The sequence below is a fragment of the Pundamilia nyererei genome, unplaced genomic scaffold (assembly GCF_000239375.1).
Source record: "Pundamilia nyererei isolate P.nyererei 1_Seehausen unplaced genomic scaffold, PunNye1.0 scaffold00032, whole genome shotgun sequence".
Taxonomy (NCBI): domain Eukaryota; kingdom Metazoa; phylum Chordata; class Actinopteri; order Cichliformes; family Cichlidae; genus Pundamilia; species Pundamilia nyererei.
Genome location: NW_005187433.1, coordinates 2,000,021 through 2,017,861, shown reverse-complemented (window position 1 = coordinate 2,017,861; position 17,841 = coordinate 2,000,021). Strand labels below are relative to the sequence as shown.

At 39.9% G+C, this 17,841-nt stretch overlaps 1 protein-coding gene across 1 annotated transcript in view; it reads right to left on the bottom strand.

Moving 5' to 3' along the window:
• grin3a (glutamate receptor, ionotropic, N-methyl-D-aspartate 3A) overlaps nucleotides 1-17,174 on the bottom strand; it is a 53,626-nt gene extending 36,452 nt beyond the window's left edge. Inside the window, exons 1-2 of the mRNA XM_005729230.1 lie at nucleotides 16,090-17,174; nucleotides 7,451-8,160 (exon numbers count right to left, since the gene is read on the bottom strand). Coding sequence (XP_005729287.1) covers nucleotides 7,451-8,160; nucleotides 16,090-16,845 — 1,466 coding nt within the window. The 5' untranslated portion in view covers nucleotides 16,846-17,174. The remainder of the gene's footprint in view (nucleotides 1-7,450; nucleotides 8,161-16,089) is intronic.
• Between the last annotated feature and the right edge of the window lie 667 nt (nucleotides 17,175-17,841).

Sequence of the window (17,841 nt, the reverse complement as noted above, 5' to 3'; positions counted from 1 at the left end):
ACAGCTCGCCATAAAGTGACGTGAGGATGCTAACAGAAATGTCAGCATGGATTGCTAAAAGTGATGAATAGCTGGTATAAATAATATGCTTCTGCAGTTTCAGCTCACAGTAATCTTAATGTTAACCTTTAACCTATTTAGCAATGAAAAATAGATATAGATATAGTTGAAACCCAGGTCAAGAAAGTTCTAACAGTAAGAGAGGAAATATGAAGATGCATTTTTCCAACATTTACTCATACTCCAGTGGATGCATCGAGGCCAACTCAGCATAAGGACGCCAAGGATACCTTGGCATGCAGACCGGAGGAGTCAGGGATCGACGCACTGACCTTCTGACTGATAGACGACCCACACAACCACCTGTGCCACAGCTGCCCTGTGCTAACCTTCTGCTAGCATTTACACAGCATCTGTACAAACTCAGCAGTAACCTGAGACCCTTATTTCAGTAACAGTGAGACCAATGTCACAAGACTGGTCAATTGTAACTAGCAACGGCTGATCAAGACTGCAGGAAAAACTGATGGATTTCTCCTAAATATAAGACATTCAGGAAAAACAACTCAACTCGAGTGTGATGGTGAGAAAGAACATCTTTATGCAATCAATAAACATTTAAGCTTTGGATATAACTATTCATGTGGAGTAATTTTCTTAGCATCTAACCAAATCAAAACTAAGCAGAAGGAGCAGACTTCATGTGGGAAACAGCCTGATTACAGTTGCGGCCACTAACGCCTCCAGAAGTGTCAAAACTCTGGAAAGGCAGGTGGACTCAGGTGTCTCATTAGGAGCACAAAGAGCTTGTTAATGAGTCCTTTTGTCATTCTGTGTATGCAGATTCATTTTGCTTTGACCACCAATTTATTACCGGAATGACACTCGTTATTTTTATTATTATTGCTTTTTTCTCTCTTTTAAAGTTTGCATCATATATGCTGAACACATTATTGAAGGTTTACTTGAGCCCATCTGATATTTTCTTAGGGTATAAAAAAGAAGCGGCAACTAAGTAAGCTGCAAAGAACACAAAAAATACAAGACTCTCTCTGACATCTGCTGAGGTGGCCAGCCTATAGCCCAGCCTTAAAGCTTAAAGATGTCCCCTGCACCCTCCTAGCATGATCAGAGGTACAAACACAGCAGAGATCTAAGAGTGCTGGAAAATATGAAGACCACAAGCAGGCTAAAGTACACTCATAAACTTGTAAAACATATGATCTGCTCTATTTTGTGTCCATGATCATGTGCTGTTATCTGACATAAACTTTCTGTGCAATTAAAATCTATCTGTTGTAGAGGCTTCTTTACCACTAAGCTAGGTAGTGATATGACCTCTCTATTTCAGTTAAGCTAACATTATATACATGTTCTGCTGTGGTTTTGTTCCGAAAAATGTCAGATACTTCTGTTAAATGTGTCTGAGATTTTCTCTCATTTGCATTTTCTGACTGGCTGCAGGGTCCAGGGAGAGAAGTCTGCCACTGTCTGTATTAACGGCCCCCTTAGAGGTGTGGCTGAGGTCATGCTGAATTGATTTGTAGAATTTTTGTGTATTTTTATGGTTGGACTTAGGGCTGTTCGATATAACGATATATATCGGATAATGATATAAAAACGTCTATCATTTCATTTTACGCTATCGTTTGTTTCGTGGTGTCGCAAAATGATTTTTTTCATTGTTCTGATGGTCACTGTAGTGGCTATATTAATTTCTTAAAGTTCTCTCTTTCTCTTATATTTAATATAACCACACTACGGATGGGCAAGCGCCTGTTTTTTATGCGTTTTGGTTAGCAACAACGACGGTAACACCATGGCATGTCCGCTTGTTTATGTTCCACATAAATCTTTCACAATAAAGCTCAAGATCCTGTTGAGACATTTCAAAATAAACTTAATCACGTGAAAGAGCAGATTATTTATGGATGAGAAGTAAAAAAGAGCTGCCAGGTGCTAAAAAATAAACCTTAGACTCAAACGTTAGAACAGGCTTTTCCCCGCAGCACGCTGTGTAATAAATACTCACAAAGAAAACGGCGGACGTTACAACTTATGTCTAAAAATATATATTTTCATGCATCGGTTAAAACACTCGACTCCAGCTACATGACGCACAGCTGGAAACACTTCCCGCAAGTCAAGCTGCCCGAGATTCACAGAATTTACAGAAAATGTTACATTTTTGTGATTTATATCGTTATCGGGATGATAGAATTCTTATATCGGGATATTTTGGTCATATCGCACAGCCCTAGTTGGACTTCACTGAATGATCAGTCTAACGACAACAGGAAACCAAGCCCCTTATCTAAAGAGAACATTTGCTTTCCCCTGGTGAGAGGAATCCTATTCATGTTTATTAGGGATAGCTCAGTAGGTAGAGTGGTGGCCCCATGATCGGAAGGTCGGGGGTTCGATTCCCCTGAACAGCTACCCTGAGGTACCCCTGAGCAAGGTACCGTCCCTACACACTGCTCCCTGGGCGCCCAATGGCTGCCCACTGCTTCACTGAGTGAATGGGTTAAATGCAGAGAGGGATTTTCCCCACGGGGACCAATAAAGTACACACTTTCTTTCTTATAGTTTGTTTTGAGCATGGCTTTGCTATATGTATTTTGATAGACACACAAAAACCCCCAAAACTGCACAGGTTTTGTTTTTAAGGTTTGGAGTGAGTTTGCCTCTGTGTGTATATAAATTCTACCCTGAAAACTCTTATCGAAAACAAATATAATTTGATTAGTTCAGTATTTGATGTTCTTCAGCTTGTGAAAATACAGCTACTACATATAGTCTAATATAGATCTGTGTTCTCAATACTAGTTTAGTATGTTTTTTTCATATGCAGATTTCTGTAAGTGGTCATACAAGGGGCAGTAGGAAGAGTGGGTCATCTACTAACAGGAAGGTCAATGGTTCAAGCCTCAGCTACTCCAGCAGGCACCACCTTGGGTTAGCCTCTGTTGTTTAAATGGGCTATAGGCGAGAAAAAAAAAAAACATAACAAAAATGTACATAATTTAACATAGTGCATGTTTCAGATATATTCTTTTAACTTTCAAGAAAAAATTATGTTTAACTCAATTCAGTGGGCTGCATACAGAGTTAACTCTGATTGGTCAATTAGATTATAAAATTGTATGCAAGTACTAGTCTGTTTACCATATACAAAGATGTAATGACATTTACACACATCTGCACAGGGATTCAGGGGACCAACACCCTTAAGATTGCTGATTGGCTGCTTTAACCTCTTTGTGCCTTCTAGGTTTCTCATCTATTATTTCCAGCTACCACAGCCAGTGTTGTTTTTAAAAAAAGAAAAAAAAGATTAGATGGGTCAGTTTATCTGGCCACTAAAGCACTCTGCCTCCACAATAAGATTACAAATGATTTCAAAAAGAAAAGAAAAGCGAAACTAATGCAATTGTTAGACTCCACACAGTAATATGTTTCATAGTGTGGAAAAAAAATGTAATGGTAACAGATGATGATGACCCTGACTCAATATAAGTCCACTCTCCGTATCTTTTAATCCCTTTAGCATGAATGTGATCAGACAGCCCAAACAGTCTCAGAGCTTTAGAAATACTGAAACGAACGATTTGGGGAGAAAAACTTTTTTTTTCATCTTTGCAGGTTGCTTACAAACATTCATCTTTGCTTTTTTTCTCTTTTTTCTCTAGCCTCTCCATATAAGTCTTTCCAATACTTTCAGATTTTCCTGAGGCAGGTGTGCGACTGACTTTTCCAAATCACTCATGTGTGAAACAGCTTGAATTAGAACCACTATCACATACAAAGGAAACTAAACCTCATCAAGTAGTTTCTCCCTGTTTTCATGGGGTCAAAGACTGCACGAGGACTCTCACTGGGCAAAAGGTCCTATTTGGCAAGTGTTTCTGCAATATGTAAAACACTGACAAATGAATCAACACCCTTTTTTAAATAAAGTAAAGCAATGGAAGGACCTTCAGGACCTCTGAGCTCACCATGTTTAATAATTACCTTCACTGGATATTCATTCTGCTGATTCGAGTGTTTTGAGGAGAAACTTAGCAGGAAAGGTCAAACAGTACTTGTAATGCAGCGGTGGGTGATCACACATCCACTGTCACTTACATCTCTAGAGTGGAGCAGCTGCAGATTACAGTGCTGTTAAATGCAATTCATTACACATTAGCATTTTACCACAGTGCTGCAGTTATTGACTGTACTACAGTGTGCATCCCCATAAACTACATGCTGTGCAAATGCAAGACGGTGTAGGTGTGTATGAATTATTTGTTACTGCTCGAGTAAACATTTGAAAGATATGAAAGAAGTAGAGTAATGTATACACTGTACATTTGGATATTATTGATTAATTGTTGGGTGGAGAGAACCCAGATTTGGTACTGTGTAAGTCTTACTGTTTAAAATGTATATTTAATTTAATGAAGCCTAAGCTCCACCAAATTGGTGCATTAATTAATAACAGAAAGAAGAGCCCTGAAACACTAACATATTTACTGTAATACAAAGAATGCAAAATATTCTGCTGAATATATAATATAACCTATTTTGCACAATATGGTCTAAAATATGTATAACTACTCCTTTATACGTAACTCTATTGCTATCTAGTAAGAGGAAGGACACATTGTTTACATATTTGAAAAAAGTGCAAATAGTAGCATACCTACCATACCTATTTAACAGAATGAGTGAGTCAGCAGAGTTGTACCTGCATGATTAAGATTTAAGGCATGTAAACTGTATCTTGTAGTTTAATCCATTGATGACTGCTGTTAATATATGAGACAAAGATAAGAAAAACACACCCCTACCTTGCAAAATAGCATCATGATGGGAAAGCTAGCTGGAGGAGGGGATGTGAGTGTTGAAAGTGTTGAACAAAGACTAGACTAGGACTAGTAGTGATATTACACTGTGAAAAGGAAACAAAACTAACTAAAAATGTCTGGGAGTATGGGCCATATGGATAGATGATCATCTTTTGTTTAAAAAGTTGGGCACTAAAACTTCCAACTTGCCCTGCTAGCAAACTGGCTTACAAAACTTTTGATGAGATCTCAGACGTACTAAAGAGGCTTTTAAATCTAACACCTCTGGCGATAGCTGAATGGTTCAGGTTTTACAAAAGGAATGAGTCAAATATTGAATTCATATTGGAGTATATGGCAGAGCTTCATAGATTAGGAGAGCATTGCCATGTCGGGGAGTACGCACTAAGGAACAGGCTTGTGTGTGGACTGAGCAATGAGGCCAATTGCTCAGAAATGGCTTTTGATAGGATATAGACTAACATTGACTTGCAATTTGGAAATTTCCATATTTATGGAAAACACAGCACACATAAAGTAGTACACAAAACTCAGACTTGATTAAGAAGTGTTAAAATGTTGCACCATCCTGCAGATTTCTGGTTTAAGGATAAAAGTTGCAGGATGGGCAATAAAAGAGGGTACATAGAGAAAATATGTAAATTAAAGACAGACAAAGAAAACAAGAACCAAGGACAAGAAGGTACAGAGGTAACATGAGAGACTCAAATGAGGATGATTTGTCAGTGACAGAAGTTATATGGCTGACACCTAATGTTTACAGAGTGCCATGAAAGATGAAACTAGCCAGTGGGTCAGTGCTCACATCCAGGAAAATGTTCCTAAACTCAACCTGAAATATACAAATGTGGGATTGATAACTTACACAGGAGCGAGAATCACAATACTGCAAAAGCTGAAGTTAAAGATGAAATATGGGCACATATATGTCTCTTTGGCATGAGATAAAGGCCATGCGCCAAACAGAATTGAAGTTGTGTCAGAAATACTATATAGAGATTCAGTGTTGAGGGAGGGGATTGACTGAGCTTGAAGAGAGCGCAAGACCGAGGTTTCACAGGCAAGTCATGTTGTATATGGCTTAAAATCTAAGCAGTGTTTCAGTATTCGGTACACCAAGGAATATTAGCTGTAAAGAACTTATGTGACTGGGCAATGCTAACAGTATCTTTTGGAAAAAAGACAACAGGCAAAGAACTTATTTGTCACTGAATCCCATAATACATATAGACCAATATCCAATCCCACGCAAAGATGACACTTGTGATTCTTTAGCACAGTGAGAGTTTTTAAGAGATTACCTTGCTTGGGCCCTATCTATATCTATAAAGGAAAATATAACAACCATCATACTCACAAGAGTCTATATGAATACAGTAAATTGATCTTTGGCATCGCCACTGCTCCAGTAATTTGGCAAACTGCCCTGAGCCAGCGGCTGCAAGCTATATCAGTCACTCAGTCATACTGAGAGAGCATAATCATTACTGTTCCAGATGTTACCATGCATTTTGCAAGCATAGTTGCTATTCTGACAAATTAGTGGAGCACTAGCTGTCAATCATGGACTCCATAAGAACTCAGCAATCCTGAATGACTAAGTTTACTTAACTGGATTATCACAAAAGTTCTATCAACCTCTCAAGCGTCTTATATTCACTGAATGTGGTGCTGCAGTGGTAACCCAAACGGAAGCAGATCAGTGTATGTGCATATTTTGTCTTCTGTGTCACATTTAATGTTTGGCTGGTACTGGGTAACTTTTAATTTTTGCTAATGAATTCATTTTTTGCATGTTTGAAAAAGGCAAGAGACAATGTTTTTGGTTTACTAGTGCTATGGGCAGAATACCTTTGTATGCTGGTAAGATAGTAAAGTGGTACCTGGGTGATTTTACATGAACATTGAACTGACACACATTATTTTTTTCTGTTATTGCAAGGGAAGAAACATAAAAAACATCTATACAGAAATCCATCAAGTTAAGCTGCTGAAATAATCATTTTGTGGGGCATAATTATCACAATGTTTTTTAGGTTTGTCTGTTTTGCAAACTGCATGTATATAGTAAGCCTTACACTGATCCACTATGCTATGGTGGCAATCTGTTTCCCACTATCCTCTAACCATTTTCAAAATTTCCTTTATTACAGAACACAACATGTGTCCTCACAGCCTACACACTGAAAGTGGCAAGTTCTGATCCAGATTTGGATGCAGTACGGCTGGCCTGCTAGGTTCTTTCAAATGACTATAAGACCTACAAAGACCTGATCTTACACAGCCAGACATTTCTCCACAGAGCTGTGTCATTATGATGAATGCTTGCTTCCCCATGTGCAAATGTTCCAACAAAACGTGCTCTCACCCACTTTTTAGAAGACTCACCCCCACCATCATTTTATAAATGTTGCACAACCAAAAATGTTTGTGATTGGCCTAAGCAAATATAAAAAAACAAAACAAAACTGACTGTTCTTCCCCCCGATACAGTAGCAGAATAATAACTGCACCCTATGGAAGTGAGTCGTGCTTATAGAATGCCTTATTAGAGTTTGAGGACATTGCATGAAACTTTGTATCTGTATATTCCCTACCTTGCCAAGTATTCCCCCGAGCTCCCATTGCTCTGTTGTTTATCCATACAATTGGTAGTCCCTGGTATGAGTGCCAAGGCAGGATTATCCTGGGCAGCACTGCCCACGGCACGCGCCCCGAGTTCTAATGAGTCATGGACGTAGTGATCCAGAGAAGGGGATCCCATGACCCCATGGGCCAGTAACCCCAGGGGTAACCCTTCTGTTCTCAGCTCAGCCACATTCTGGCTGTCCCCCAAGACCCAGTGAAACTCTGGAAGCGTCATCCGCGTGACCAGCGTCCACAAACGTCGCACCTCGCGAATGTCGCACCCAAATGTCACCAATCCTGTTGTAGATGAGTGTTCTCTAAGGGCCCCCAGCTGTCGCAGGAGAGTTTGCTGCTGGTCTGATTTAGAAGAAGTGGATGTTGAAGAAGAAGAAGCAGCAGAGGAAAAATAGGGTAAGGTTGCAATACCTGATGCCACCGCCGAGGTTGATAGTGCAGATGAAGATACTGAAGAGGTTAAGGCAATAGTTGTCAGGTTGACAAGAGTGCCCAGGTGAAAGCGGGTGTTGTTCTTGATGAGGAAAAGGAAGTCACTAATATTCCATTCCTGGCAGAGCAGAATGCTGATGTCCCACCAGCCATTCATCATCAGCAGGGTGTAGAGCAGCTGGGTTTGTGGAGCCTCCACAGTTCGCATCGCCATTTGGAAATGTAGAGGATTCTGTGAAAAGTTGGTAAAAGGAGGACAGGTGTAATGGGAGTTGAATTGGCAAATGGAGTGGAAGGTAAAAAAAATAGTTGTAGGGGAAAAGTTGAAGTAACAGAAAAAAAACGGGAAAAATGTGATTTTGAAAAGTGGAGGAGTGCATTTAAAAAGGAACGAGGTGAATAGGTGTGACAGGAGGAGAAGATTTAAGGGATTAAAATAAATGGATGAAAAAATGGCAAAGGCAGTGGAATTAAATAATACGAGATAGAGAGGAGGGACAGTTAAACATAAACAGAAGGAAATAAAGGAGGAAATAAAAATGTTGTGATCGGAGGACAAAGTGTCGATGGGAATCAGTTGGATTTTATACATGGGAGACAGATAGCAAGAGAGACACAGCATCAGATGATTGGTTTTGGAATTGATGATATTGTGAGAAAAAGCAACATGAGGATAGCGGAGAAATGATGTTGGTGAAAAAGAAAGGAATAGGATGGGCATAAGGAAGTGAAATAAAACAGAAGAGCAGAAGAAGAAACAGGAGAAAGAGAAGGGTTCATAAATCCAAATGTAGTTACTTTTTGTCTTCAGTTAACATAGTTTGCTGTGTATAATGGATAACCTCCACTTACCTGTTTCTATAAATTTAACTAATCACATTTTTTAAACGTGTAGTCACTTTGCAGTTCTGAATTGCAGTTCATTTCAAAAGAGCCTTTCACCTACTCAGCACCACAACATTTAATTTAGTTTACACCTTTGTTGAATTTATGTGATTCATAATTTCAGCAGTTGATTAATGATCTAGACAGATCAATTAGTACATGGTGGCTGATTACCACTAGGACCTCATCTGATACAATAAAATTGTGCAGTCTCATAGTGTTGTTGTTGTGAGGAAAACCTTTCACCAATTTTAGCATCTTTCTAGAAAGAAAGTAAAATGAGAAGCATGAAATAGATTTATTCCAAAATGTACCGCCTAACTGGCTTTAAGTTTTAAATCTGCTGGACCACCTGCAGAGGTTACATTTTTTTTTAGCGCTTTATGCAAGTAATGCAGCATTGCATGTATTACATCATTGGTGACACATTTCGTATTACTCTTCTTCTAATCGACATTTTTCATTCTAAATAGTACATTTAAGATTCATTTGCTGCCTTTTAGGTCAGAGCTGGTTTAACTGTTTTCATACACTTGACATGTTTGAATTTGGTTCCTTTGTTCTGTTATTCTGTAATCAGCTAACAAATCCTTGCCAGTGTGGAAAACTTATTTCCAACCGTAGCAGTGCTACAAACAAAACTGCTGATTTTGTGGAACTTTGCCCCTAACATTAAATTAAGTAACAAACACTGGCTGATAAACAGTCCCCAGCCCCCTGTTATTTACATTGACTTGCCACTTTATTATGTACCCCTGTTCAACTGCTCATTAAACACAGATATCTAATCAGCCAGTCATGTGGCAGCAACTCAATGCATTTGGGCCTGTAGACATGGTCAAGTCAACCTGCTAAAGTTCAAAACAAGCATCAGAATAAGGAAAAAATGTGATTTAAGTGACTTTGACAGTGGGATAGTTTTTGGTGCCAGACAGCCTGGTCTGAGTGTCTCAGAAACTGCTAATCTACTGAAATTTCCCCTCTAAATCATCACTAGGGTTTACAGAGAATGACCCAAAAAAGAGAAACTATTCAATTCAATAAGTGTAAGTTCTTAAAATAAAAATGCCATATGTCTGATGAGAATGACCATGGTCCTTAGAGCCGCAAAAGGAAAGAAACTGTAACTCCAATAACTATGCATTGCAACCATGGTATGCCGAATATCATCTCTTGATGCAAACATGTTGCACCTTGAAGATGACAGGCTATATCAGCAGACGACCACACCTGGTACACCTGCTGGCAGCTAAGAACAGGAAGCAGAGGCTAAGATTAACACAGACTCGCTGGTCTGATGAGTTTCAAAATCTGGTGTAAACAACAAGAAAAACAAGGATCCATCCTGCCTTCTACCAACACTTAGTGGTAGTTATGGTGTAATGGAGTGGAGAATATTTTCTTGGCACAAAAATGATCCAGTTAGAGCAGAGCTCCTTTGGGATGTGGTGGAACAGGAAATTCACATCATAGATTTGATGCCCACAAATTTGCAGCACCTGTGTGATACCATCATACCAATTTAGACCAAAACCTGAGAGGAATTTTTTAGATATGAAAAATTAAGGTACTTCCAAAGAGAGAAGGGCTTGAACTTAGCACTAGCAAGGTGTATCCAATGAAGTGTCCAGTGAGTTTCAGTTGCCACTATTCCAACACGCTAAAACCATGATTGCTCAAAATGTCAAACTTTATGAGCTCATGTTAGTTTGTAACCAACTATGAAACAGCAGTGGCGGTCTTTATATTGAATCCAGTCTTCTCTGCACATCTTGCACATCTCTTTGATTTGAGATATCATGCCAAATCAAGTGAAATGCCTATAACTCTTGAACTTAAAGTTTTATCAGTAGTCTGGCTAGTCTTTACACCCATGCCAAATTTAAGGTTTGCCAAAGTACAATAACAAGTATTGCTTGATGCAAATTTCTGCTACTCGAATTCAATAAAGGCTAAAGAAGACAGTCCCATTCTTAACAGTTAACTCTTTAATGCTGTCATACATGCACTTTCCAATCCAATCCAACCCACTTTCATCGCAGCACCACCATCAGGTCTCTTACAGGACTATTATTATGTAAAACTTCCGTCTGTGCTTTTAGCTGACTCCTGAAAGCAAGTCGCAGCTTATGGCAGTAACACCGCAATTTCACCAGAATCTACAAGTTTACAGTTCATATTTCTAATTCTAGTTTCAGTTTTATTTAATTTTATGTTGATGAAAGGTTATAAAAGTCTTTTTTATTCGTACGCTGATGTATTCAAATTATGAATGAAAGACCATGTTGGTTTTAATAGCAGTTGAAATATTTTCTTCAAGAGTCTCAGAATAGAAACACGATAAAAGGAGAGTCAATATTGAACTCAGCAGGTGTCTGAACACATTACTGTCAGAGATTAAACAATCAAATTCACTATTAAGGTGAATAATTGATGTTGGGTTTCAAGTTGTTCTACACTGGTTGGTTCCAGAAGACACACCTTGTTAACAAAACACTCAGTTCCATAGTGTTGAGCTATAGTCTGAAGCTCTTTCATTGGCATAGTTATTTCCTGTTTGGTGGTAATGGATTTGCTCATTTGTTTGCAATAATCAGTTAAATGCAGACTACACACATAGATCAGAGCAGATACATTTGAAAGGTGACACTCATCCCTGTAATACTTGAAATAACATTAAATAGGTCAGAGGGCTGCATGAGCTGCATGAGCTGCCAGATCTGCGTCAGTATACCTCGGCATACTGTACCCAGTATACAATATGCCACTTAATCAGTCGCACACTTGTTTGCTTGCCTGAACCCACAACACCAAACACAGAGTTAAAGTTGTTTAAGGGACCTGAGTGAACCACTTTAATTGCTTTACAACTTTTACACAAGCTTTGCACAAAAAAGTTCATTAGATTAATCTGTTGTTTAATTTGATCTATCCTGTTAATCACTCTGTCTAATAGACATGCAAATAAGATATTTATTAATCAGCTTATTGCATACACATGGATAGATTGTTGCTGGAACAAAAGCACCTACAAAAGCAATTGCAAATGTTTTATTTCAGATTTAAAAGTCCTCTATCAGGGAGGAAAATGGTAATGCAGTCCACAGGGCATCAGAGTCTCACCTGCTCTCATTCTCCAGGAGGATTGGATGGATTATTTTCAACTGCGGCACTTCTGCACTCTGATCTCCATAAATCTGTAACCCTCTCTTTGTTCTTCATGTAAATAAACAGGAAAAAAAATTGTACTGAGTGTGGCTCCTTGCTCCCCTACATAAATACAGAGATCTGCTGCTTTCCGTGTGCTGTGAAATCCCGGCTCTGTTGTCACTGTGCTCTCTTTTTTTAATCCTCCTTGCTTCAAAAAATGATTTCCCCCTGTGATTTCCACATCTAAAACACATTAGCTGCAACTTGTTGTGCTAAGAAACTTGCAGAGTTTGCTGTATGGTAATAAAAAAAGGTATGGACTGACAGACTCATGAACCAGTGGACAAATCCAGTAATGACTTAGTTATTGTTCTTAATACAATGAATCATCTAATCAAAGAAAAATCAATAACCATCTACCATTTGTTATTGTAATACAATCGTTAGTTAACCAATTTAGTTAAATGAATGCATTGCAGAACAACTGAATTGTTATGGAAGACCTATTATGCTCAGTACCAGTTTCATATTTTTTATTTTTGTATTCCACTAGAAAAGCTGTGGAGGATCCACAGTTCAAAATAATCCTTATCTATCTGCACCCTCAGTTCATCCTCTGTCTCCCTTCAAGGCCAGCCTCGCCTTGAAGCCAAGTCTCTTCTGATTGGATGGCCCTCGCAAACAGGTTTGAACACTGCGTGGGAGATACTGCACTGATCACAGCTAGAGCTGTGTGGCTAAGATGATCGCGTTAATGATACCCACTCTCTTGACATCATGATGGAAACTAAGGATTAAGAGCAGTCTAAAGCTCAAACCTTTGGATCCAAAGGCATTCTTGCACATATATTAAACTTAGTACTTAACATGGGCCTATTATACTTTTTTATACCACATATACTGTTAGATTGCTGGATGTTTTAAAGATTGCAAGTCGACTGCTCAAACTGAATGACCATTTGCATGACACTATGTGGAAAGGCTGCTCAGTATAGACAGAATTTATTGCATGTTTTCTGTAGGTCTGATTACATTGGAGCAGTATACCTAATAAAGTGTTTCTATGGTATATATTGCACATACATCATGATATTGGCGCATACCTGTAGCAATGTTGATTTTTCACATACAGTTAGTGCTGACACATAACTGGAATAAGTAGCAATGTGAAGATGCTCTGTCTTTCTGTATATATGTGCGTATGTAGCTATCTTTCCACAGTCTCTGGGTCAGCATGGGATATATTTCCACTTTAAAACTAAGTCCTCCTATCTGAGATGACTGGTCTTTCCCAGAGAGCTTCCTTTTGCCAAGAGTTCCTCAGTTCTTTGGCTTTTATATGCTAAATTCTCATCCCTTTCCTGCTATCAAAACCACTCACCACAACTCCCAGCCCAGTTCCTTTACTCTGAGGTCACTTTATCCTTTGCTCCATAATCTCCATATTCTCATGCAGCTTCATCATTCTGACACTTACATAACATACTGTGGGCAGATCACGTTATCAAAAGTTTTTTTTTTTTTTATGATTCATTGTATTACACAAATGTTCAGCTGTGAACCTTGTCTTTAAACTTTGACTTTAAACATTCCAGGATAAAATAAAAACTCAAGGTCAAACAAAGTGAGGAAATGAACACTAATGAGATCATCTCAAGACATCCAAAAAGTTTTTGCACTTTTCACACTCAAAAAATGTTTTAGAGAAATTGCTGTCAGCCTGCAGTTGGGATTTGCCAGTGAAACTAGATTGAGTCAGAAGGGAGTTAAGCCATTTCTCTAAAAGTCTCACACAAGCACTGCACACACTATTTCCTAGTCGGTTTTTTTGCACATGTTCATCCTTCCATTCAACAGTCTTCCCATCTACTCCTCTATCAATCAATCATCCTTAACTTTTGGTTTGTCAGCTGTATCCATTACTGTTATTTCACTTCTAGGAATCAGTTTTGACTTTAAACACCTGCTGACTCCTTACAGAGAAACCCTTCCTTGTGCACAGAGCAGGAAATTAGATATTATCCTAGAAACACACACACATTCTTACGCACACATATACACCAACACATAAACAGACACAAACTGTCTGACAAAGCCACACACACACACATTACTATACCCTAGTAGGTGGCAAGTATCCCAGAACCCTTCAGTCCAGCTAATGGGTTTGGATGTGTGCATGAAAAAAACACATTCTTTGTCCCTCCTTTGGATGTTTGTGTGTAGAATATTACAAATACAGAAACACATGCAGATTGTTGGCTTTCTCTCACTGATGTGCAATATCTCTTCTTTGTAGCATCACCCAATTAAAGAGGTTTACAGTGTATTACACCAAATCATTTTTGGGAATGTGCTTGTGCCTATTCCTTCTTGTGCTCGATAGCACAAACAAATAAGGGGGCAAACTCACAGCAGGTGTTTTTTCCACAGAATTATTACTGATACCCCTCCACGCTAATGAATATAGTATTTACATTACTAACTAGTTTCCCCTTTGCTCTCATTTTAGCTGCAAACTCCACCAGCAAGCTTCGCACTGGTGTGTTGTGCAAGAGTTTATTTTTCAACAATCTCCAACGTAAGAACTGCTGCTGCTTTTGCCTTAACTGTTAAAAATTGACATAAATCAGAATAAAAATCCATATCATTTTATACTGGTTTCAGGGTATTGTTTTATTTTCCAAAAGCCCTGACAAGAATCTATAGTGTTTATATAGATATATACAGTGCTCATATATTGAGCACTTTTGACTCATATACGTAAGTCTGAGTAAATAAAGAATTACAATTACAAAAGAATCCATGTTTGTGCCAAAAGAAATGTTTACTTGTACTGAAGGATTAAAGTGCCTTATTATTTATAATAATAATAAGGAGTGTATATTGGTATATGGAAAAAAAAATCAGAACACCACTGCAAACTTTAGTTTATATAGTGATGTAATGGTTTCCTGCCAAGTCTGGACTCCATATGGTATACACAAGGAACTGTACTCAAGGTATTTCCAGTGGTATAATGTAAAAAAATGAAGCAAAGTTTTAGCCTCACCGTAAAACCACCGGAATACACTCAAAATCTCCTCCATGGTTTATTATGTGGATTCACCTTTTGAACTGGTCCGATGAGAGGAGTGTTATGCAGCTTAAAACGGTTCTGCATGAATGGGTTTTTCTTGTATGCTACAGTTTTCTGACACCAGTCTCATTATTAGATATGGGCCTGCTAAATATTAGTAGCTGGGTGGCTAAAGAGCAACCTTTTACTTCTTTGTTAAAAGGAAAGGTGTTAGGTCATAAATGTACATGCCAACACAGTGATTTAACTAAAGAGTGTTGTCCGCCTTTACCTCCGTTGTCCAGCAAATGAGATGTCAAAATATAGCATCACACTGACTTATGACTAAGAGTTTTGACTGCAATATACTGCCATAACCTCCTTCACCACAGTGCAGACATAGTGGGATTCTGAATATCAACAAAGTATTTGTTTATGTATCTATACCGCGGGGCATGTGCTGCTAGGTGCACACTGTTGTTGACTGCACACTGTCAATCAAACCATTTTTAAACATTTTATTCTGCAGAAGAGAAGCACTGCTCTTTTTTCTGCTGAAACACCCTTTAAATTCAGTAGATTTCAGCACCATGGACAGAGCGGCTTTCCCCCATGCTCCTTTTGTCTTTGACTGTTTAATGAAACTTTTTTTTTTCAGAGTTATGAAAGCCAGCTTGTGCCATTTCACCTTAAATTGTGCCATTTAAGTTTGGTTGACTGGGTAAACGCTGAACAAGAACGGGAAGATCTGTGCTCTTGTTGAAGGGACATCAACAATCAGCCACTGAAGGAGGCGTTTCTAGCTCTAGTCCCTGGCTTAAATGATGGCCACTGATGGCTCGCGGTGCACTGTAGTCTGTATCCACACGTATTTAATTAAATTAGTTAAATAAATGACATGCATTCGGTGCATGGTGTACACGCACTTTAAAGAGGTTGTCAGACTGCGATGTAAAGTTTCTTGCGTTGTATTACTATAACACGTCACACCAGCACATTGCAGTTGTATGCCGAAGTGAAGCAATCAACAGTTAACAGTTCAAATTTAGCTAGGAAATAACTTTTTACCTTACTGTGGCGCGAGAACTCCCTCTGCACAACGCTGACTACAGGTACCTGAAGCGCGAGTGAGACGAATTCCAACTTGACGAACTCGTCCCTGTTCCGTGGAAAGGCGATCATGGCAGAAACCCCCTGCACAACCACGGTGTGACATACACTCTCCACGAAGGACAGCGGGTCCTCGTTTTCGGGGTTGCCCGTAGAGGAAAAGGAGAACGCGGGCAGTTCTCCGAGTGTGGATCCAACAGCCATGACAATCTCCAAGGATAAATTGTAGGGTAGCAACCCAGCCCGGTTCAGAGCCTCGACGGCGAGCAGAACCGAGTCTCGGGGTGCGAACACGCGATTTTCCGCCGAGGTGTTCTCCTCCCGTTGGCGTGCCTGGCTTTTACTCCTGTTTGCGCCACGCTGACTGTTAACGGACGCTCTAGTCCTAAGGCTTCCATACCCAGGCGCACTGGCACTTGTTTTAAACGGTCTTTCCAACTCCAACTGCTGCTCTTCTGTCAACTCTCTTTCGTTTCCCCAGTCCTCAGAGCCGCTGACAGCCATAGCAGAGAGCAAGCGAGGCTGAACGTGCAGAGCTCCTATCCGAACCGTGTGGCCGATTCGTTTGAGCACTTGGCACGGTTGCGGGTGCGAGTGAGCGCAAATCGGAAGAAAGATGAGAGCGCACAACACTAAACATATTAGTGGCAAGACCCTGGTGCCTGGTCGCGCTGCCGGGCCACTCATCATCACCATCCCCACCGACTTCATCATCCCCGCTCCACAGCTCCTCCGGATGCCCGGTCCAACCACACAGCGGCTGAACACCGGGACCGCTCCGTTGGTCTGCGTCTTGGCCCCCTGCCTGTGGCCCCGGTGTGCCGCACAGACCAGCGGTAGCCCCCGCAACAGGACCGGTTCCAGCTCGTGGTAAAGTTGTGCGTTTTCCCTCGGACACAGACAACAGGCTGCTGAGGCGCGAGATTAGGCACGAGCCGCGCACAAGCAAAAAATGATCCCCAAAAGTGCTGTTTTTCATCTCAAAAGATTTTCATCATTCAAGCCTCGGATTACTAAACATGTCGTGGAAACAAACGGCAACATTTCCACATATTCCACAGGCAGAAAAGAAAATGCAGCAGAGTGTGTAGGCAAGCCCTGCCTAGGTCGAAAAAGGTTAATGCGCATCAAACACATTCCAAAGCAGTGAAATCCACCTCTGGAAAAGTCTGATAGCTTAATGGAGTCAAAGGAAAATCATCCCATTATCATCCACAAGGCAGGGGCAAAGGCAGCTGTTTTTTTTTTTTAAACGTTTCCCCCTTTTTAAAAAAACACCCAGAAAAACAAAAGACACCCAAGTAGAAGCTTTCCAGAGCGCACGCGCTGCTTGGCTCGAGTCAGCCTCTGTGCTGGTGAGACCACTGGCACCAGAGCGTGGTCTTTCTGCGCACATTCCAAAGAGATTTAACCCCATGTTTACTTTACAACCCAGCCACCCCTCACTTTTCACAGTGTCAGTGCGAAAGAAATGCGGACATGGTCATGGGCATGGTACTGGTGTCATTTATTCATAATCCCGACATGTCCAAAAATAAAAAATAAATACAGCACATTGATTATGTGTCACGTGGGAAGATTTGTGAGATTTTACTGGAGACAAAACCAGACAGCTACCTGTTTTATGTATGAGGACACCCAATCATACATTGTTTAACGGATGTGTTTCTTTGGTAACTCACATGTCAGAGGTCACCCGGGACCCAATCA